The sequence below is a fragment of the Lytechinus variegatus genome, chromosome 18 (genome assembly GCF_018143015.1).
Source record: "Lytechinus variegatus isolate NC3 chromosome 18, Lvar_3.0, whole genome shotgun sequence".
NCBI lineage: Eukaryota > Metazoa > Echinodermata > Echinoidea > Temnopleuroida > Toxopneustidae > Lytechinus > Lytechinus variegatus.
Window position 1 is genome coordinate 13,121,799 of NC_054757.1, and position 23,550 is coordinate 13,145,348.

Below are 23,550 nucleotides of genomic sequence, written 5' to 3' on the forward strand. Positions count from 1 at the left end.
CCGGATGTACCCCTACCTGTATCCGCCAGTGACCCCCCCCCCCCCCCCCCGTCATCACACGCACACTCGCGCCAGATCAAGAGTTATAAATCCGAAGACATTAACTTTTGGTTAGAAATTCGTTACGGTACGATCTGCAGAAAATGAATTTGGAAATTATGGTGGCCTCACAGAAACAAATTATCTCTCACTTTGGCGAATTACCGCAGTGATTATGATCATTCACTGTTCCCGAAATGAACCATTTAACAAGGTAATTTTCGCTGCCCGCGTTTCTGTGCATGGCGAGGGCGTACGCTAACAGAATTACTAGACTACGACTCCCAAGGACTTTTCCATTCATTCGTAAATCATAGAATCAATACACATTGAGCATCGTGTAAAGTTGGTATATTACCGAGATGATGAGAGACCAATTAATGTTACTGTGGTCAGGTAACTGTTACTTCAAGTTGGCTATTAGTCTCGGCTGCTTGTTTATTATTTTGTTGAAAGTACGCGAGCCCTGCTTGGCCGCGGCCCAGAAAATGGACGAAAATTAATTGGCGATACAACGAACGTACGCTATTGATTAGTGAGAACAATAACCGTAGCTTTTTGTATAGCTACTGACTGTCATTAGAGTTTGCTTTACGCATAAATCAAAAGGTGATAGTTCCTCATCGCACGGGAGTGTTGTATGACATGGATTCCCAGAATCCGAATATGGACTATGTTTTACAATTTGTAGACCTGTGCTTTCCTTAACTGAATTAATGAGTTGCTCGGAGAAATTGCCCTTTTCGGTGTTTTTATTTTGCTTATCTGCTTATGTTTCCTGTGAGTTCTATTTTTTTTCCAAAGCAATCTCTATGAAAAAGAAAAATAAGGGGCATGTCACAGTTCCAGCACTTGCCCCCTGTGCAAGAATTTTGGAAGGGGCAAAAATATAGTGCGAATTGCCACGTCACGGCATTTGAATCCCATTTTACGCGACTGATAGTAAAATAGTGACCTGTATCTGTAATTATTTTAAAAAGCAAAAATATAGAGAAAAAAGATCCGCACTCCAAAACGTAATTTCATATAACGACTTTCTAATGCTGTATAGTGTTCTGTATATAACAACACATCTTAATATAAAAAGGTCCTCACTCCAAAAGAAACTTTATTCCATCCTCATTTTCTTGGGGGCGTTTACCCGTGCCTCCCCCTCCCCCATTCGAATTAGCCAAAGAACAGATCCCCATATGCACATAATACATTATGATTATTGGCACGATGGAGTTTGAAGCAAGATGATATATATTTGTAAATAATAATTATTTTTATAAACTGAAATCAATTAAGACTAAAACGTGCAGCACTGCCTTAATTGAGTATTTATTTAATGTACTCTTCTGTTAAAGCATTATGAAACAGTAGACACACAAATTATAGAGCAGCTTTCTTGTCGTTGGTCTTAAAATAATGTATATTCTTAAAGTAAATCCGACAGCTTGTAAAATTGCACTCCAACGTCCGATCGCATAATAGAGGTAGAGATGAAATATCAAAAGTATATTTACCTCTTCAGCAGCAAAGAGGAAGAAATAGGGAGGGGGAGTAGATTGAAAACATGTCCATATATTTGCAACGACAGAGTGAAAATAAGATATGAAAGATGTGGAACAGAATGACATTTCCCATGTTTATATGAAAACAAAAGGAAAGCAGAGAATAAATAATGTTCAGAGCGTGCTTCTTATTATCATGGGCAAAAACAACGGCGTCTGTTCGGTACGCCGCACAATACATGTTATTTGGTTTGAAAATAGCATTTCCTGAGATATGGTAGAAACGAAACAATGATGTTGGAATAAAACCGTTTCAGGATTTATTAAAATGAAATGAGAAAGAAGTAATCCAATGCAGCGTCGTATTGTTTTTTTTTTCTGTGCAGTATATCCCTGCGATGATTTTTCGGTTGATGTAATGTGTTATATCCCTGAGGGTTTATTACACAAGCTTTCTTTTTTGTTTGCTTTTCTATTAACACCTTTTGGTAGGTCTATACGACCATGCATACAGTATATCGTATCAGTGTGCAAGGGTGTTGACTTCTAAAGCTTGGGCAGCTGCACAGAGAGTGGTACATGTATATATTGGTCTATTATTTTATAGAATAAGTTTGGGATATAAAAGTGTTATTGTTCTTTGAATATCTTCTTGAAATTAGTAAATTTTCAAATCGGTATATAACGTTCAAGATTATGTTTGCACTGTTAAGAAAATTTATCCTTAAAATAAAAGAAGTTCCTGCAGCAGAGTCTCGAGAACACCTGTAATCTTACCAGATTGCGTAATCTTACACAGGAAATTGGTATTTGGTGTATGGAACCTTACAAATTTACTTTAATGAAACACCCTTTTACCCTATTTAAACAGACCTGTTCTGTTAGATTGAAGAAAAAGTCCTGTTTTATGAATTTACAGAAAGATTTTATTATTGCCTTTTGCCAAATCTTCTTTCTTTTTTCTGTAAAATCAGTTTTTTTTACAGTGTATGGAATAACGGTTTTCTACTTGTTCTCCTTCATCTCCACCCTTTCCCCCTCCTCCTGCTCCTCCTCCCCCTCCTCTTCCTCCCCCTCCTCCTCCTATTATTATTATTATTATCGTTCATCTTCTTATAGCAAAATTAATTAAATGAGTGAGAATTTGTAATCCACAAATACATAGTCATGTTCTTGGATGGATAGTGAGATCGCTAATTATTTCCCCCTTTAACCCCTCCAAACTGAGAAGTGTACGGAAATCAAATTTAAACAAGATAACCGCACCCCCAACAAAATAAAGTATATCCCAATTTCTCTTATTGTCGATTCCTAAGATGGTAATAATGCTCTTATCGAGTCGTGTTGCTACTTCCATTACATTGTGATGCGTGCCAATGGTAATCACATAGTATCACAGATTCCCTGTATGTGCATCTTAATTCAAATCGTGGGCACCATCGCATCGCCAGAGGTATGTACGTTTGAATATAAAATCGGCAAATATATCTTAAAGTTACAAAGGTATTACTTACCTCTTAGAGTGATTTAGGACCGGCTATATAGGTTAATTGCGTTTTGATTGTAAATTTAACTTTTCGTAATTGTAAAAACTTGCTCTGTACCAATTTTGCTTAGATCCTCCAAACGAAGAAGTTCAGATCCTAATTAATGAAAGCAATTGAGAATGAATTTCTAGAGAGACATGATAACAGGGAGACCTCTTAGGTTCCTTGTATTTTTTTCACTTAAACCCCTCTCTTACCTCCACCCCTTCATATTTTTCATATTCTTCCCTACCCCTCCATTTCTCTCCCCCTTCCCTCTCTTAATAATTTACCTGACATAACCTGTCGCCAACCCTTATCGATCATCTTGTTCTACACGCCCCTCCCTTCCCCTCTCCTCCTCATTCATATACGTCATCGGCCCCTTCCTTCATTCCCCCATCCATTCCCATACCAAACATGCACCCAATGAGTCTCCTAGAAAGTATTTGATAATGCCCCCTCCCCGTCCACCAACCCCCCCCCTCCCCATCCCTATGTCTGTTACACCTTCCGTCACCTCCCCAATCCACCCCACAGCCCACACTCCCAAATGAGTATCCTAGACAGTATGTTATAATCCCCCCCCCCCACTCCACCACCGCCCCTCCTCACCCCTATATCTGTTACACCTTCCGTCACCTCCCCAATCCACCCCCACACACAAATGTGTCTCCTAGACAGTATTTTACAATGCCCCCACCCCCTCCTCCTTACCCCTATGTCTTTCCACCCGTCACCTACCCCCTCCCCCCATCCATTCCAAAACGCCTTTGCAACCATTAAGCCTCCTAAACAGTATTTTACAATGCCTCTTCCACATCCACGCCCCTCCTCATCTGCTGTAATCTTCAAAGGGCTCTGCAGCCTATCTCGAAGATGAAAAATTCTCACCCTTATCATCCCTTCCGTTACCCCCCCCCCACATCCACTTCCACCACCCATGCACCCATTGGGCCTCCTTGGGAGTGTTTTTTGCACTGACAGATCAATCTGTCTCAGATCAGATGAGACAATGTGCTTCAGTCCTAATTCGCCGTCTTTCGTCATTATCGCCACCTCTAGGGACCATTTCCATTACGCCCATTTCGCTTTAAGGCTACCATAGATCCTGTCAACGACACAGACACCGCTAAAAAATGCTGTCTACTTTCCGCCTCCAAATTCGCCTTTATCCCATTTCGTTTGCCTTCCAATGTTTATTTAAAGAGTATGTGATATCTTTATTTAAGCGCGCCGGACTTGATGGGCTCAAATTATCGCATAGTCTTACATTCAGAATGATCTCTAGACATGATAATGTTTTGAAGATTCTATCAAAAAGCCATAACATGTTTTTGTTTTTCATTATGACAGTAGTCGAAGGGGGAAAGAAGTGAAAAGGGGAAAAATTAAGAAAAATTATTCCATTGAATATTGGGAAAGGATAAAGCAATTAACGGAAATAAGCCTTTGTCAGAACTAAAAATAGCACAATATCATTTACGGTTGTTGTTTTTTGCCTCCACAAGCTACCAGGATTTTTATCAATATTAAAAATTAAAATGAGAAAGGAAAAGAAAATGTAAAGAAGGCACATAAAGAAAGGTGGGTAGATATGAAAGGGGAGAAAGGGGAGAAAGGATAGACAGGGGGTAGACATGGTAGAGAGGGGGGGGGGATAAGGGGAGAAAAAGGAGGGTTTTGAGGCTAAAGTTTGCAACATCTTACCAATCAATATTATGACTTAATGGTATACGAAGTAAAATATTTTAAAGAGGGCAATACGATACATTCATTACAAATCGAAATATCATGAGCAGTAAAATTATTATTACTGCGTGGGAAGTGATGTAATTCAATCCCTAGATCATGTAAATTGATTTAAGAGCATTTAGCTTTAATTCAAGGAGTGATTCAAAAGACGCTGGTATGTTTTCGAGTTATGAGTCATCACTACCGGTTTTCGAGTCGTGTTTCATGACGTACTATGTTGTTGAGTATAGATAGCATGTAAATCTTCCTGAAAACATGAAATGTTGGATATGGAAACAATGACAAAACGCAACAACCAACTCAGTCGAATGCTCCATCTGTGCGTACCGAAGTGCATCATTCGCCCGGTTAGGCGGTGTCCATGCAGGTGAAGGTGGCGCTATACAAGGGGGACAAAAATCGAGCTACCTATGTCTATGCCCCGATTTCACGTTATACCTGAAATATTATTCATGTCCTTTATCATTTACTGTCTTTTCAGATCTTGGTAGACTTCGGGCGCAAGAGGAGGTCTTTGAACGCCTTGGCTCGGACAGTCAGGTATGGAGCCAAACGGGACCCTGAACGGGACCCCACTGCAGCTTGGTTCTTGCGGCGACAAGGATGAAAAGAAAGCCATCATCTCCAGCGACCGGGATCGCGCCAGATCCCGGTGGATCACGGTGGAGCCGATCCTGCTCCTCATCGCATTGGCTCGAAAGGCCATGGTCATCACTCGTCTCCAGTATCTCAAACACCGCATCGGGGAAGAACACCATTACAGCTCCATCATCGCCAACCTCTCCGTGGCTTCGCTATGTAACGACGATAATTACACGGACACCCTGGAGGACGAGATACAGCAACAGACAGCGGTTTGGAGTTTATACCTCTACGCCATGTCCACATTTCCCGCGCTTTTTACGACCATCGTAGTGGGCGCTATTAGCAATCTGGCCGGACGGAAGGTCGCCATGATGGTTCCTTGTCTTGGTTACATCATCCAGTGTGCATTATTTCTTGTAATCTCCTACGCGCATTTACCCCTCTGGACATTCTTTGCAGCTGAACTAATCCAGGGAATATCCGGTGGGGTGGCGCTCCTTTTCGCCGGTGCGCATGCGTACATCGCAGACACCACGGAAAAGCGCCAGCGGACTTTACGCATCGCCGTCACAGAGGGCGTTTACTTCTTTGGAAACGGTGCCATTCAAATTTCAAATGGGTATCTCATTTCGCGGTTCGGATACGAATCTTCCTATTGGTTCTCATTAGTGTTACTTATGCTCGCGTTCGCCTACGCCTTATCACCACACCTCCTCATTGAAACAGTGGACGAGGAAACTAAAATGAGGACTAAGCAAACTACTACAGTGAAAACAATCGTATGTACGGCATGTGACCTTTTCAAGGTCACGGAAGGGCGCCGTAATATGAAATTAATAGCAGCTGGAATGGTGCTTCTATTTGCACTAGTAAGTGTGAGTGGGTGTCAAAGTGTAGTTGTGCTGTATGGCCTCGCCAAGCCATTCTGTTGGTCACCGGTCGACGTAGGATTCTATACAGCTGTTTCATTGATACTTCCGGGAGTAGGTGAGAAATCTTCAAATTCGAAAACTATATTATTAAATAGCGCCATCTTAAGATGAGATTGCGATTACGTTTGCTCATTTTCTTCTATCATTGATCTGTATACAGTCACAGTGTCTTCTATCCAAGCTGAAAGGCCATCTTTGACACCTTCTCGATTGGAAGATTCCCAATGAGCTTTCAAACGAGAGAGGATGCTTTATGGGTCCTCATTTTGGATTTTTAATCCCCCACTCATCAATGATGGCGCAATTGTCGACGTATCAGTGTACATTGTCGCTTTAAAACTTCCAGTTCACAGATTCATAAGTTAGAACAAGACAAGGGGCCCGTTGCAGATAGAGTTGCAATCAAACGCAACTCTAAAAATCATACGCAATTTGATTTTTAACCAATCAACAGCGCGCATTTGGGACTTGCAATTGATTCTTTGGCTTGCGTTTAAACGCAACTCTTTCTGCAACGGGCCCAAGGTCAACCATTCGTTAGGGCCAACGAAGCATAGCGCAAAGGCAGTGTAAGCGTAAACCAAACGTATAATAAATGTAGATCAATCGCAGCGTATATGTACTATTGACGTAGTGTATTGATGGATAGTAACTATAATAATGAACGGAGGGTAAATACATGGGGCCGTTTTCATAAAGCTGTTCGTAAGTTAGAGCGACTTTAAGAACGACCGGTGAACCTTTCTCACGCCGTAATCACCAATGCATAGTTAATGGTAAATATCGTTTACCACAAGAAAGGATCACCAGTCGATCTTAAAGTCGTTCTTAATTTATGAGCAGCGTTATGAAATAGCCGCAAGTATACGTAGTATTAACGTATATGCCTAGTGGTACAAAGAAATCAAAACATTCGTGTCAACTTGATTTGGGCATATCGATTATCGTTTTCGTATTTTTATTTTCTTTTGTGTGTGTGTTTGCTTTTCAGGGTCTCTAGTTGGGGGTCAGTTTGTCTATTATTTCAATAACGATTACTGGATGATGCATATAAGCCTCATCAGCGCCATGGCTATGTCCTTGACAACGGCTATGGCAAAGACTACTCCAGTTTTGTATGCAGGTAAGAATTAAAATTCGGCTAAAATTCTGTTTACTGCATTGACTATACCTATTAGTGACAGACGCTGATATTTAATTGATAAGGTGAATATGTAGTACTCAGTAATAGGCAAATTGCCGTATATTATCATTGTCTTCAATGAATTAATATTGTAGTTGCTGCAAGAAATTGACACAATAATAACTTAAGATAATTATGGTTGTACAAATATATGTATAATATGCTGTAACGCGCTTTGGGCCATTCTGGGAAAAGCGCTTTATAAAAATTGGGTATTATTATTATTATTATTTTAGTAGCAACAGAAAGAAGGGTGTGCATAGCATCTCGTAGCATCAAATGTCAAAAAGGTCACTATTTTAGACTGTATGCCTATTGCCTCACCGTTTATACAAATGAATTTTAATTTAGATCTGTATTTACTCCAGAATATTTCATTATTTCGCCTTTCTGCTCCCATCTTTTCACCAGTCATTTCCACTTTCCCTATGAGTATCATGTACAATTTCCTCCAGTACAATGTTCCCCTTTACTTCATTTCCATTTATCATTAGGGCCTATACATCGTATGATATCCTATGTAAAACGAAATGTTCATGTCAAGTGAATGAGGTTTATCAATAATTATTCAAATTTATTTCCAGAAGAAAGTAATTCTTAAATCTTAAAGAAATATATTATTTCTGGTCATTTCTCAGGTTTGGTGGTAGGTGCAATGTCCAGTTTTATCGCACCGCTTGTCCGAGGTCTTATGTCCAAGATGGTTGGAGAACACGAACAAGGTAATAAGATCAGTAAAACTGACTATAACCCCAGCTTATTGTGATATCTTTAAAGGCCACCGCACACCTTACGACTGTTCGCGATCCGATTTTGGAACAAATCGCATTTTGCTCATTTTCTGAAGATGTGAATGGAACAAATCATTTTGTTTAAGGTTAAAATTAGTTGAAATAATAACCATTTTGAAAGATTGCAAGACCTTATTTTGGAGTAAAGTCCAAATTAATTTCAAATCGCAGCCAATCGTACGACTGCTATGACGTCATCACGACTAGATATTAAATTCGCTTTTATTCTAAGAAGGATGATAGCATAGTCACAAATTTGATCCCAGGTATTCGTACGATTATTTAGAACATTACACAGTAAGATATTCCAAGTCTCAATATTAGCATTAAATTATATTACACTATACATTTTATTCTGAAATCGGGTCGCAGACCAGTCGTTAGGTGTGCGTTCGCCTTAAGATGTATTTTACCCATCAATTCCTGCTTTCTGGAATTATAACGCAATGATCCACAGAGTATTGCACAATATTTCACACAGATTGTTCCCCAGTGTGTCACTCGTTGTGTTTACAGTCTATCAGACAGTGTGTCTCACAGTGTGTTCATAGTGTGGGACACAATGTTTAACACAGTGTATCCCTCAGTGTGTTTACAGCGTATCAGACAGTGTGTGCCACAGTGTGTTCATAGTGTGGGACACAATGTTTAACACAGTGTATCCCTCAGTGTGTTTACAGCGTATCAGACAGTGTGTGTCACAGTGTGTTCATAGTGTGGGACACAATGTTTAACACAGTGTATCCCTCAGTGTGTTTACAGCGTATCAGACAGTGTGTGTCACAGTGTGTTCATAGTGTTGGACACAGTGTTTAACACAGTGTATCCCTCAGTGTGTTTGCAGCGTATCAGACAGTGTGTGCCACAGTGTGTTCATAGTGTGGGACACAGTGTATCAGACAGTGTGATTACAATGTGGCGTACAGAGTACATCACATAGTGTGTTTACAGTGTATCACACAGTGTGTTCATAGTGTGGCACACAGAGTGTGTATTCCACAGTGTGTGTGTTTACAGTGTATCACACAGTGTGTTCATAGTGTATCATACAGTGTGTTCCTGGGTGTATTTACAGTGTGTTCATTGTGTGGCACACAGTGTATCATATAGTGTGTTCTCTGTGTTTACACTGTGTGTCCATAGTGTGTTCACAGTGTGGAACAAAGTGTGAAATTCATCATAAACTATACCCTTATGAAACTTATTTGATCTAGTATCAATAATTGGTCTAATCACTATATTGTTCTATTATCGCCCTGTCTGATGTCTATTTGATATGCGGATTTCATCTATTTGGTTGTCATTTTCAATCACATGAATGAGACCAAGATGTTGTTGTTGTTCGTTGTGGGTCGTTTCCACACACAAATGATCTCCTCGGCATTCAAGATACCGGAGACCAAGATACAAAATAGGCTGATATAAATTGGCAATAACTTCATAAATATAATTACCAGATGAATAGGAAACGATCAAGTAGGATGCACAAATTCAATGTTTTTCTATTGTCAGTTCTATAGGGGGACCACGTTTTTGAAACATTTTGTCCATCAGGATAATGTTAGCCTATACATTTAGCAAACAGTCTTGTTTGGATCGCGGCAGATTTATTGATTTTTCAACACACCTGACGGGAAACCCGCCCTCTAGCGGTTGAACTCTGCTTTCTACATAGCGATTGAAGTTGCCAATCATCTTGGCATGGCACAAAAATCAATTCACGCTCAGTTCAATGGACACTTTTACAAAAAATATTCAAGCTGTATGCACATTTACAAATAATTGTTTACAAGCAGATGAGGATAACATGTCCAAAAAGTAGAATTTACTCTTTAAAAAAAATAAATCTTGTAACAATTTTAATTCAGATTATACACACCCAACTGAACATATCAAAGTGCGGGTAGCTGTCAGGATAACTTTAGCAGGGGAGGCATGGGTCGGCAATTGCCAATGCCCACCCTAAATGGAAATGGGAATAAAAGATTACGGTCTAGATTATTTTGTGACAGTGTGTACATTTGCATTAAAAAGCGCACATGGTTTGCATTTTCTCGTGCTCTTCCCCGCTCAATGCACACTCAAATTCTCATTAACTTTCGAGTAAGCACGTTTATTTTTATCATAATAAACTTAGTTAGATTTGAAATAAAGAAAATAATTTTAAGCATTTTGGAGATGAATGACTTATGCTTATTGCCGCTGTATCTGAAAACTTGATACATACATACCATTCCATACTTCCTTTATCACGAACAATCAATGTAGACTTATTTTCCACGCCGTAACCGAGCACCAAGGTAGTTGAGCTTAATTTATTTTCTCTGAATGTGATTTATGATCCTCTAAATGCTTCGATTTATTTTCATGTTTAACCTCGTACTCATTGCCATGGTTCATTAATGCTACATTTGTTTACGAAATTTAACATCATATCAGATCACAGTCGTATGTATCTTTTACGAAATTGTAAGATCAATGCAAGGGTGGATCCAGGAGTTTCCGAATGGGTTGAAGAGCATTTTTGTTCAGATAAGTCTGACAAGTCCCCCCCCCCCCAAAAAAAAGGAGGTCTTCACTCCTGAGTGATTTATGTCACGGAAAATTTGACAAGGAAAAAGAAAAGGGGGAGTTCTTCACTTGCTTGTACGCCCGAAATATTTTCCACTGAAAATATTCTTATTATGGCTATCAAGAGGGGAGGTGGGGGGGCACGTGTCGGATGGGGCCTCCCCCTGGATCCGCCATTGGATCAATATTGACTATGATATTACAAGACTAGAATTGGGCTTAAGGGAAAATGTAAACTATGGGTTACTTTTAAGAATTTAGCCTCGGGGCTGAAGCCCCGAATGAGACACTTCGTAAAGATCGGGTTAGAAAAGTTATAATAATAATAATAATGGTGGCTACTTATATAGCGCACAGGTCCACCTTTCGGTGCTCATGGCGCTTTAAAAAGGCACTGCTATTATTACCCCGGCTAAGCTAGGCAATCGATTAAGGCGCACACAGCTTTTTGAGGAATTACTTCCTGCCGGTTATAAAAGGGTACAACATTTGATTTTAGTTGAAAATGTGGCACATGCTTCCTACGAACATCCCCGACCCCCAGCCCATCCTTGCCTACTTCCCAGTGGCGTATGTGCCAAATTCACAAGAGAGCTAAGCGAGTGAGCGAAAATGTTGACCTTCTTTAAAAAGAAAGTTTAATTTTGTGAGAACTTGACATATTTTGAGCGCCGCTTCTCATTGTCATCATTTTTCCCCCTTTTCTTTCGTCTTTTTTTATATTAGTCTTGGATATTGGGGTCCAGTGGCAGTGTCCCCAACATCAATCTATAACGCCAGTGCCGCTTCCATAACTAAGATTATGTGTTATTTTTCTTGAATTCCATACCTACAGTGTCCGTCTTCACTTACGCTGGGTGTGTGGGAAACACCGTCAAGTTCATCGCCAAAGTCATGGCTTTTGCCATCTACGCAGGAACCGTCCATACACTCCCCACCTTAACATTCTACGTCCTTGGGTTTGTCGTGCTTATTCCTATTGCCATCACATGGTAAGTGACGTCACAGGGGGGTGAGAGGGGTTAATGTCGTCACTTGTTTTTGTAATCTCGTATGTGTGTGTTTTTTTTTTAATGGGGGTAGTGCTTGTTCTTTATGTTGTTACTATGTGGTTTGTGTTGCTTTGTGCTTTGGTATTTAAAATTATAAACCTATTGATATTTGTAATCCAGAAATAACCCGTTTCTGCAATTGAATTTGATGTTTAATATTTACAGGCTTACACTGACCCCCCCCCCCTTCACTGATGTAAGATTGAATAAGAATACAAGAAGACCTAAATGGCCAGACTTCCACGAAAAAGAAAATAAAAACGAAAATAAAATAAAAAAGAACTACAAAAAAGGAAAACAAGTGAGATTTGATGATATTGCGAAATTCACCACGAGATTGCTTGATTTTCATCTTGAAAGGGCTTATTTGTCCCCATAATGATATCCGGTCCCCTCATTTTTTTGGGGGGGAGGGGCGGTATCTCATACGCCACTCGTGGTGACGTAAACCCTTCACTCAATACTGGCAGTATAAGGACTTTCCCCTAGCTCTGCACTGCAACAAGTTGTTTATATTATATCCATACTGCTTAAACCTCGGACATAAGATATTTTTAAAACGGAACTACATATGGTACAGTTGGCTTAGACACGTGAAAGCGTGCGTGAGTCGGGTTCACATCCAGTTAATCCACCAGCCTTGTTTCGTTTGATTAATTCAAAATGACGGCCAAATGGGGTTATAATTAACTAGAAATGTCCTTATTTGCTGGCGCCATTCATACCATCGTGAATAGGACTGGTTTTATTGTGATATATTCATTGAAGGTTTTAATTTTTATTGCAAGCCGCGACGACGCTAATTATGAGTCCTCCGCGTTATGAAAATAAAGCGCGACCTCTGTCGTTTTGAACTAATTGCTTTTCATATAATTAGGACGCTCACAATGGGGTTCTCCACATTTTTGGCCTCGTTCTTTTTATTGTATTTTAATTATACATTTCATTTATTGCTTGAATGAAATGGAAAAATGAGGAACAAGTAAACATTATGAATGAATTCATGCCGTTATCACTTTCTATAATTATTTTATTATTAGAATAGTAGGCGCCTCGTTTGTTTGGTAAGGGACAATAAGCAACAAGTGTTGGCGATGGACATTTTTCATTTATCATGATATCATAAATAAAATGATATAAAATTGAGGACGCATTTCTAGCACCTCTCTTCTACTGATCAGTAATTGGAGAGCTCAATGTACATTGTGTATCCAGCATATTATCTCAATCATGTCAATGATCAAATACGAGAGCATGACTATTGAGCAAAGCGCGTCAAATGGGGGCGCTGTTTAACAAAGCTGTAGCAGACTAATCAAGTACTTAGTGGCCATAGAGCTACATGTATATCTCTATGTTAGTGGCACAAAAAAACCCTCTAATCATGGAGCTGACACGCTCTAACGTTAGTTTGGTGTATGATTATATTATTACACAGTAGATCTAGTACTATAAGGTAATTATGATTACGACCTGTGGGAAGATTAGAATAAATGGATATATAGACACTCGGAAAGAATCGGATAATTCAGAACATTTTAAAGGTACAAAGAACATCTAATTTCATGTTTTTAAGAGTGGGTATGGCCCGAGGTTATGAATTTAAAATCGAGATCTTTTATCAATCACTTTCCGATATAATCACAGAAACCTGTAACAATTTACCCGACTAATGAAATTTCCTAACCCATTTTTTTCGACCCCCCCCCAAAAAAAAAAAGTTGAAGACGGTGACATTTTATTTTACTGGTAATCTAATAAATACCAAAAAAAAAACTATCAACAAATTTAAAGGGTTAGGTGTCACGAGTTTCAAACGCGTATTCTTTGTGTGTATTTTAGAACTGCATGTAGATCTAAGCTTTACGGTATACCGTACCCCGTTTTCCACGGTCGACGATCTGTGTTTGTTTGCAGTTTTTTTTAGCTCGTCTTACTTTTTTTGGGGGGGGGTCCGGGAGAGGGTGATATTTGGCTCCCCTTCCTCAAAGAACTAAGGATCGGACTTCCTACGATATGGCTGTAGCATAGATAGACAGCACACCTGGCTGGAACTTGCAAAATTTCTGAGCAATTACACATTTTTATACCAGAGATTCATTGGTCATACCGTTCTACTGGTAGATCCTACTAGAATCTAGTTATTTTCTATTTTCAAATAGAAAAAGTCTAGACCTAGGCTATCGGAATTATTAAGAAAAAGAAATCCACCTTCCCATCCCATACCCCCACCTTCCAAGGACAAATTCATCATGGACGCCTCCCCCCTCCCCCCGCCCAGGGGCCGCGGAAGGCTTCAGCCCCCACTTATTTAAAAAACAGTAAAAATTACCATGATGGTGATTTTTTGAATGGTCAGCACCCCCCGTCCCCCCCACTCTGAAAAACGTTTCTTTTTTGTTATTGTCTCAAATGCGCATGCCCCTTGAAATCTAATACGGTACAAATTTATAGTTGGAAAATCTCCTTCCCAGAACTGCCAACCTGAAAAGGAACATTTCAGTATTTTTGAAGCTGAAAATCGGCATTTCGGCGAGGAAATCTGTAGGCCCTATTTTAACCCTATCTAGGCCGGGGTATTTTGGGAGTTCCTATGGCCGGGGGGGGGGGGGGGCCTCCCAGGCCCCCCCCCTAAGATCTCGGCCGTCGACCGCGCGATCGTGCCGAAAATTGGCACGCAGGTTGTCTGGGACATAATCTACAAGATTGTATAGTAATTTATTTCATGCGAATCGCTATTAAATGATTATGCTAATTTATGCGTAATTAGTATGCGAAATCATACTTTTTCCTCTAACTCCCTAAATAAAGCTCCAAATGTACTAATTTTTGGTATAGAAACTCTTTGTGGTGTCCTTAGCAAGAATACATGAAAAAAATTGTGATATCAAATCATTTTCTTATGTATTATATTGTTTTTTGCAATTTCTTATGTATTTCTTTGTTTTTTTGACCTTTTGTTTTTCATTGTTTTTCAGTGAAATTTGTTGGGGACTCTTCTTCATAAAAATCATAACATGAATAAATTTAGACTAGCAAAACTAAAAATAATCATACATTTATGAAGTTTGGTTGAAAACACAATTTGCATTGACTTTGTACATGAAATCACGTTTTTGAGCAATTTTCGGTCTGACATGCACTTACATAATGTTGCGTAATTTCGGAACCACGTACCCGGGTGACGCAAAATTGGTCTCAAAAGTTGCGCAAGACTTGAAAGTAAAAACTCAGCGAGCGGCGCGGTCAAAAAATTTCGCACGGCGAAAATATTGCAGGACTCGTTGAGGGGGGGGGGGGCTCCGAGGCCCCCCCCCCGCCTAGATAGGGTTTAAAAAAAAATACCATACCGGTAGGACCACACATACAAGTGAAACTTTAGAAATAAGTATTCTAGAATCTACAGGAAACTATCACTATCAGTATTTTTCTCACTATTTAATATTCAGTACGGTACTAAATACTGAAAATCAGACAGTACCGTAGGCCTACTACTTGACAACTCATGCCTTCCCAATAACGTTAATACTGATACCGTACAGTGAAATTCTAATTAGGCCTAGAGTAAGCCAGCTAGACCTAATTGAAATTCAATTCAACCCTCCTCTTCCCCCCCCCAAAAAAAAAATTGAAGTTCATGAATTATTCTACAAAATAGGGAGAGGAAACTGTTGATTCTTTCTTGTATTTTAGGTGGCTCTGAAAAGAGCCGTTTGTTATCGTTATTAGGAGACGATAAATTTAAGCACGCTCGCCACGGATACGGCGGGCAAGCTGGATGTCCTTTGGCATGATGGTGACACGCTTGGCGTGGATGGCGCAAAGGTTGGTGTCCTCGAAAAGACCGACCAAGTAAGCTTCGCTGGCCTCCTGGAGAGCCATAACGGCAGAGCTCTGGAAGCGGAGCTCGGTCTTGAAGTCCTGGGCGATCTCACGGACCAGACGCTGGAAGGGGAGCTTGCGGATGAGAAGCTCGGTGCTCTTCTGGTAGCGACGGATCTCACGGAGAGCGACGGTTCCAGGCCTGTAACGATGAGGCTTCTTGACTCCGCCGGTGGCTGGGGCGGACTTGCGAGCTGCCTTGGTGGCGAGCTGCTTGCGTGGAGCCTTTCCTCCAGTAGATTTGCGGGCGGTCTGCTTGGTACGTGCCATTATTGATTCTTCAGATATACGACTGATAATTTTCAAATGGACCGCGCTGGTATTTATACTACAAGACTACTGCTCTCCGATTGGTCAATTACATTATCTCCGGTTATTGGTCTATTTCGCTACGGCCAACTGCGCTCATGAATAACGCAATAAACTCGCGGCTCCGTGGCGTGGAAAAGGGAGCACAAGATATATAATATTTCGCTTTTCAGCGTAAATTTTCACATTTTTATGATTTGATGCAATGCGAAATATATTTGTACAAGATATCAATAAATAAATGCTGACATATCTTGAAGGATTTTAGAAAAATCAGGAATAAATTTATCCGAATCGCTCGCCTATCGATCGTGTGTTTCATGAATGATTTATGAGTTAGGCGGAGTTATGTTTTCGGCACAGCAGATTTGAAAACGGAAAGGAAAAGTCTAAATATTTGTTTTGTTTTGTAAATTTCTATTAATTATCTGAATCTATACGATGTTTGATGTGTTTTTCCACTGACTTGTTGATAAAAAGTGTAATTATTTCAATTTTTATCGTAAAATACACAAATATATATACCAAAGCTGCTTACCGAGCGATCGTGTGTTTATGAATAATTCATATGGGAGACGGTACCGCTGTAAGCGAATGACGTACGGTTTATTGGGCATAATTTCTTCTTCATTCAAATTTAACTGTTGATTTACCTATGTATTAGCGTGATATGTAACCAACGTCATTATATCATATCAAATTCTTTCTTTTTGGTTGGTAGATTTAAAGAAATTTAACTGTTGCGAAAGAAATCGGTCCTGCCTCAACCTAATGAATATTCATGAATTACCCGCGAGTGAGCCGGCGGGAAAATAGCGAGCGTGACGGGTGGCTGGGTTTGCTAAACAAAGGAAGTTTCGCTCTGTCACTCACGTTCGCATACAGCTTATAAATACGGTTGAAATACAGTGGTGCTTCAGTTTGAAATTCATCAAGCAACAATCAACATGTCTGGACGTGGTAAAGGAGGAAAGGGACTCGGAAAGGGAGGCGCCAAGCGTCATCGCAAGGTCTTGCGTGATAACATCCAGGGAATCACCAAGCCAGCTATCCGTCGTCTTGCCCGCCGTGGTGGTGTCAAGCGTATCAGCGGTCTTATCTACGAAGAGACCCGTGGTGTTCTCAAAGTTTTCCTCGAGAACGTCATCCGTGATGCCGTCACCTACTGCGAGCACGCCAAGAGGAAGACTGTCACTGCCATGGATGTCGTCTACGCTCTCAAGAGGCAGGGACGTACCCTCTACGGATTCGGAGGTTAAGAAGTTTTTCTTCTAGCCCATCAACAAAACCGGCTCTTTTCAGAGCCACCAAATATCCAAGAAAGAATACATTGACATTTGTCTCATTTCTAACTTTTTTGGGGAGGTAAATTAAGTAAGGGGGATTGGTAGGGGCTGGAGTTAAATAGGTTCTAGAAAGTAGAATCCAGGGCTAGGTCATTTTTGTCCTGGAAAAAAAAACACTGAAATAACCGTATACAGCCACACGCGTGTGTCTTTACCATCCAGCCACACGCGTGTGGTTATATCCAGAACACCTATCTGTGGATACCGCCACACACCGCCAGTAATAACAGTAAAACGCGTATGTAGGTCTGACCGTCTATATCACGATCAAAATAACCTCATTTCTTCATTAAATTCTTACATTCTAAACCACTCTGATTTCTTTAAATCGTTTCAATTTCATTCTCACCGTCTTCTCTCCTTGCTTTTCTTGTCTTGTTACAAAAGGCCGCCTGTTAAATAGCAAATTCTCTTTTTCTACTTGTGTCGATTCTGGCTTCCTTCGCGGTGGCAGACCCATACAGCGTTAGCGCAGCGCAGTAGTTGACATACACAGTTTGGGTTTACGTTTGGTACGAATTATGAATATTCATAACTTAGTAGTACGTCTTGGTAGTGCTTGCATGAATATGCATGATTTCATTTTTACGATCTCCTGCTAACGATATCGATAGCCTCAGGAGATGAAATGAAAACGAATACTTAGTAGATGGATAGACAGATAAAATTTAGATAAACAGGAAACAGAGTGATAGACATATAGATAGATAGAAAGAAAGATAGATAGAAAGATAGATAGATAGATAGACAGAGACACCGGGGATAGTGGACAGATAGATCTGACAGAAAGACAGAATATATAGGCCTGGCATTAGAATGAAATATGAAGAAAATAAATGAATCTATAAGTATTAGATTTATAAGTACCTACATTACTACTAAAACAAATGATTGGATAAATAAATAAATAAATGAAAAAGTAGACCTAGGTAAATTTGAATTTTGAATTTACATTCTCCTTGCCCCCCCCCCCCCCCCCTCCTGTTGAAAATTCCTGGCTACGCCAGTGGTTATGATATATACATTATGACCCTCTCCCATCACCAGAAGTCTAAGTTTACCTAGGTCTACTTCTTCATTTATTTATTTATCCAATAATTTGTTTTAGTAGTAATGTAGGTACCCATAAATCTAATACTTATAGATTCATTTATTTTCTTCATATTTCATTCTAATGCCAGGCCTATATATTCTGTCTTTCTGTCAGATCTATCTGTCCACTATCCCCGGTGTCTCTGTCTATCTATCTTTCTATCTATCTTTCTATCTATCTATCTATCTATATGTCTATCACTCTATCTGTTTCCTGTTTATCTAAATTTTATCTGTCTATCCATCTACTAAGTATTCGTTTTCATTTCATCTCCTGAGGCTATCGATATCGTTAGCAGGAGATCGTAAAAATGAAATCATGCATATTCATGCAAGCACTACCAAGACGTACTACTAAGTTATGAATATTCATAATTCGTACCAAACGTAAACCCAAACTGTGTATGTCTACTACTGCGCTGCGCTAACGCTGTATATGGGTCTGCCACCGCGCCGCGAAGGAAGCCAGAATCGACACAAGTAGAAAAAGAGAATTTGCTATTTAACAGGCGGCCTTTTGTAATAAGACAAGAAAAGCAAGGAGAGAAGACGGTGAGAATGAAATTGAAATGATTTAAAGAAATCAGAGTGGTTTAGAATGTAAGAATTTAATGAAGAAATGAGGTTATTTTGATCGTGATATAGACGGTCAGACCTACATACGCGTTTTACTGTTATTACTGGCGGCGTGTGGCGGTATCCACAGATAGGTGTTCAGGGGTCCGTTGCAGAAAGAGTTGCGTTTAAACGCAAGTCAAAAAATCAATCGCAAGTTCCAAATGTGCGCTGTTGATTGGTTGAAAATCAAGTTGCGCATGATTTTTAGAGTTGCGATTGATTGCAACTCTTTCTGCAACGGGCCCCTGGATATAACCACACGCGTGTGGCTGGATGGTAAAGACACACGCGTGTGGCTGTATACACTGCCATTGATAAAACCCGGCCTGTCTAATCTGGGAAATGTTTCGTCCCCCTATTTTGGTAAAATGCACTTAGTTTTACAGTAGGCCACTAAAAGGAAAAGAAAAATACAGGGAGGTCCACCTGACAAAACGAAAAGTAGCAAAATTTAGGATTGAGGAAACAATTTTTTTTTGGAGGCGGCGTAGGCCCAATTATAGTCGAGCAGCTTCCCCTTATATCGTGAGTATAAAAAAAAAGTTTTTGGGGGGCCTATCAAATTGTCAATGGAACAAACTGACACCGATCTGGTAGGGAGGGTCCCCCCTTTTTTTTTGAGCTTGTCAACGTTTTCCTGCAACAACCTCGAATTGGTTGTGAATACTTTTTTTTTGCTTGTCAATAATTTACCGTACAAACACAACAACAGCTCTTGAATGAGAGAGAGGGAGAAAAATAGATCAGGGTCCTAAGCGTTTTATATTACATAAAAGGCCGCTGCTCCTCTATGACGTCCCAAATCAAAACTTCAACTTGGATTTTTCTCAAACCGTTACCAATATTTCATATTTTTATTTGTATTTCTACAGCCTTCTTCCATTTATTAACTTAACGTGCAAATATTTGCTTCTCTCAGTCATGTTAATTGACCCTGACAGTATTTCGTCTTGCAAATCTCCAATACAAACGTGACAACCGTCAATCGCAATTGTATAAAGGCGCGTGTAAAAAAAAGTAACCCCCACCCGCTTTTTTTTCATCCTAACCAAGGCGTGCAAGAAATAAAGCAAATACGAGGACATGTTATTGTTCATGCTTTTTATATGTAGACCAAGATGACGTAACAATACCTGCCATTATCAACACCGCATAAAAATCTAATGGAAATTATTTTCTGTGTATAGGATATTCGTTGTACCTGCAAGTGAGTTCTTTTGTTAGAAGTGAGTACATGGGAATCATTTAATACATCAAGAAGAGAGGGGTTGTCTGTCATCTTGAATTTATTTTTATTTCATGTTTTTAATTTGTGACATTTTTCATACGGTCTGTTTCTTTATCATGGTCGTACACATGCAACGGGAGTCTGTTGGCAAGGGGGGAGGCAATGGTGGTAGTTACCCCCCCCCCCATCCATTTTGATTAAAAGCTTTTGCAAATTTTCAGAAAATAAGTGCAAATGCTCAGTTGGTCGCTTCGCTCCCTTGCGCATATTCTCGAATATTTGATTTTCTTGTTTACATACATGATAATTATATAGAGGTGAAAGAAAAATTATTGTGTACGACCATATGACACACCGTGTACAGACAATTTTTATTTCATAAATCTAACATGTTTATCACGGGTTTTGTTTTGTTTTACACAAAGTCTTTTCCAATAATTTAGTTTTCCTATTTTCAATGTCATAATGAATTTTGTTCGGAGTATATGAAATATCAGATAATACATAATGGCCAAAGGGAATCAACCAATATGAGAGGGAAAAAAAATCATGAAGGACAGGGTTTGGAAAGCTGGCCTGCTACTTAATTAGGACTTTAATTTATATTCAAGCAGATATCATGATCCATTTTGTTCCTAATTTTTCTATGATATTGGCTTCAATTTATTTTTCAACTTATTGATTTACTTTTCAATAGATATTCAACTTTATTTCCACAATTTTTTTCAGGCTCCCTTTCTCTCTAACCGTTCCTCTCTACATTTTGTTTTCTTCTAAAAACATGATACATGGCGACAGGTTCGAATTTATGACAATTATCATATCCAAACAATGGGCAAATTTATTTCATTCATACTCTTCCTCTCGTGTTTGTTTAGTAGGCCTATATAGCTTCATTCTCACTATATTTTATCATTAAATGGTAGCTGCCTCTCCAAAACTATATATAAATCTGATTAACTCCATGAATCGTTATATTTTTATAGCATTTTCTCTGCGGATTCATTGGTAATTTTGATTCGCTAATTCATTCGCGATTCTGGAAATTCATTATGAGAACTGATTTTTTTTTTGGGGGGGTGATTGCTGAAGACTTATTTACAAACTCTAAAACATGACTGCTAAAAAATTCCATAAAACGCATTATCTCGAAAACTTTTCAGTGATTTTTATCAGTCTATTCAATATCCAAATTAGACAAATTGAGAGCTAATCGTGAGAACAAAATATGTATTTTCAGTCCTTATGAACCATTGAAATAATGGAAGTTTATGATGCCAAATAGGGCAGCTGCTTGCTTTTGACATATTTTTTTTTTTCAAATTGAGAACAAAGATTAAAAATTCAGTTGAATTTAAAAAAAAATCCACTGATATTTTGCTGAATGATTTAATATTATTAAAGCTTTTAATTTAATCCAGTATTAAGTATGAAATCCATCAATTTTAGATATCTATAATTTTATTAATCAATTTATTATGATTGTATTTTTTCTTTCTTTTTACAGCGGCCTCCAGTGTATGAAAAACAACAACACGGATTATGACGAGTTGGGCGAGGATGGATGTAGTGACAAACTGGAGTTGGTGAAAACGGCTCATCTTAAATAATGATTCTGGCAAAACCAGTTTGGATTCTATATCATGTTCAGAATAGTCCAGTCCAGCGATCCTTGCCCGACATGTCATTCATTTACCTCAACATCGTTCCGATGTTCGACGACATGTGCACTGATCCGGGGAGCATAATACCAAACCGCGCCCACCTCTTCCGACAGATCGGCGGGGGCGGGGGACCCCTATTCTTCGCCCATCCGAAGTTGACATCGATGACGTCAGTGGGATCAAAATAATTTTCCCCATGCGGTCTTCAAATATTGTCATAATTTTTGAATGTCTGAAAACAACCTGTTGATTTTTGCATTGTTTTGTTTTGTTTTTCTTTAATTACTTTCGATGCATGTTTGCCCTTTTATTAGTGTAGGGCTCAAAATCTAATAGATTTTTAAAAAATTGCAATAAGCAAAAAAATTCTGGGCGATGTCCAGCAATCATTCGTTTGAACAGTAGATGGCGCTCTTTCACTGAATCGCACGGATCGCACGCCTCCGTTAAATGAGATTTGGAAAAGACAAAAAAAGTTGATAAGTAACTGGATAACGAATGATCAGTAAACGATTTCCTCATGTTCATGCAAAATCATGCAGAATAAGTATTTGATATTTACAAGATTGAAACGATCTGTTTGGTGGTTCATAAAAAAAAAATGAAAAAAATGAAATAAAGACATAATAATAATTACAATTATCATTGTTTAGGAGGCAACCATGCACCATCCCTCCATGATTTTTCTCGAAGTAAAAAAAAGAAAATTGAAAATTACACTTTTGAATAAGGAATAATAGTCTATGCATATCGAACTATAGAAATTAATGGAGAAAAATAGGACATCACCCGTCTTACGCCCCCCCCCCCCCATAAAATTTCCGGCAGCGTTATGTTACTTTCAATGGAGATAAAGTTGTGGATTTACAATAAAAATACTGATTCCCTAAATAAATTTTAGTGATGAGGATTCATTTTTTTCTTGTTTTTCTTATTTGTTCTAATTTCATCTCAAGACAATCGCAACAATATAGATTATCATGATTATAATCGTTATAATCGTATCATGTGTGTGATGCTAGCAACATTTTCTGAGCGTATTGTTTGTGGTTAGTTTCATTCATTTTTTTGTAATTGTTAGGCGTATCAATCAGATTTAGATGCAATGATTTATAACAAATTATTTATCAACACTTTTCGTGAATTTCCACAATTTCATCAGGATTTATAGTGTGATATTTTGTTCATCTAAATTATCTGTTCCGATTATTATATAACTATTACTAAAATTATTGTAATTTTTTGTTATTATTATTACTATGATTATTATTATTATTATTAGTAGTAGTATTGGTATCATTATTGTTGTTATTATTATCATTATTACCGTTATTTTTATTATTATTATTATCATCATCATCATTATAAATAATACAATTATTATTATTATTATTATCATCATTATTATTATTATTATTATTATTATTATAATTATTATTATTATGATGATTAGTATTATTATCATGGGGAGAGATCATTAT

General features: G+C 38.7%; 3 protein-coding genes across 3 annotated transcripts; 2 read left to right on the top strand and 1 right to left on the bottom strand.

The window, feature by feature from the left end:
* The first annotated feature begins 5,069 nt into the window (after nt 1-5,069).
* On the top strand, nt 5,070-22,880 carry LOC121431883 (proton-coupled folate transporter-like). The gene is made up of 5 exons (XM_041629662.1): nt 5,070-6,388; nt 7,325-7,456; nt 8,155-8,238; nt 11,714-11,870; nt 21,913-22,880. Exons 1-5 carry the CDS (start codon nt 5,359-5,361, stop codon nt 22,013-22,015), a joined length of 1,506 nt encoding a protein of 501 aa, XP_041485596.1. The 5' UTR covers nt 5,070-5,358; the 3' UTR covers nt 22,016-22,880.
* Nucleotides 15,657-16,118, bottom strand: LOC121431884 (histone H3, embryonic). The gene has a single exon (XM_041629663.1). The coding sequence runs from the start codon at nt 16,080-16,082 to the stop codon at nt 15,672-15,674; it is 411 nt and encodes a 136-aa protein (XP_041485597.1). The 5' UTR covers nt 16,083-16,118; the 3' UTR covers nt 15,657-15,671.
* LOC121431885 (histone H4) lies at nt 17,027-17,452 on the top strand. Its single transcript, XM_041629664.1, has one exon. It carries the CDS (start codon nt 17,069-17,071, stop codon nt 17,378-17,380), a length of 312 nt encoding a protein of 103 aa, XP_041485598.1. The 5' UTR covers nt 17,027-17,068; the 3' UTR covers nt 17,381-17,452.
* Nucleotides 22,881-23,550: the final 670 nt, after the last annotated feature.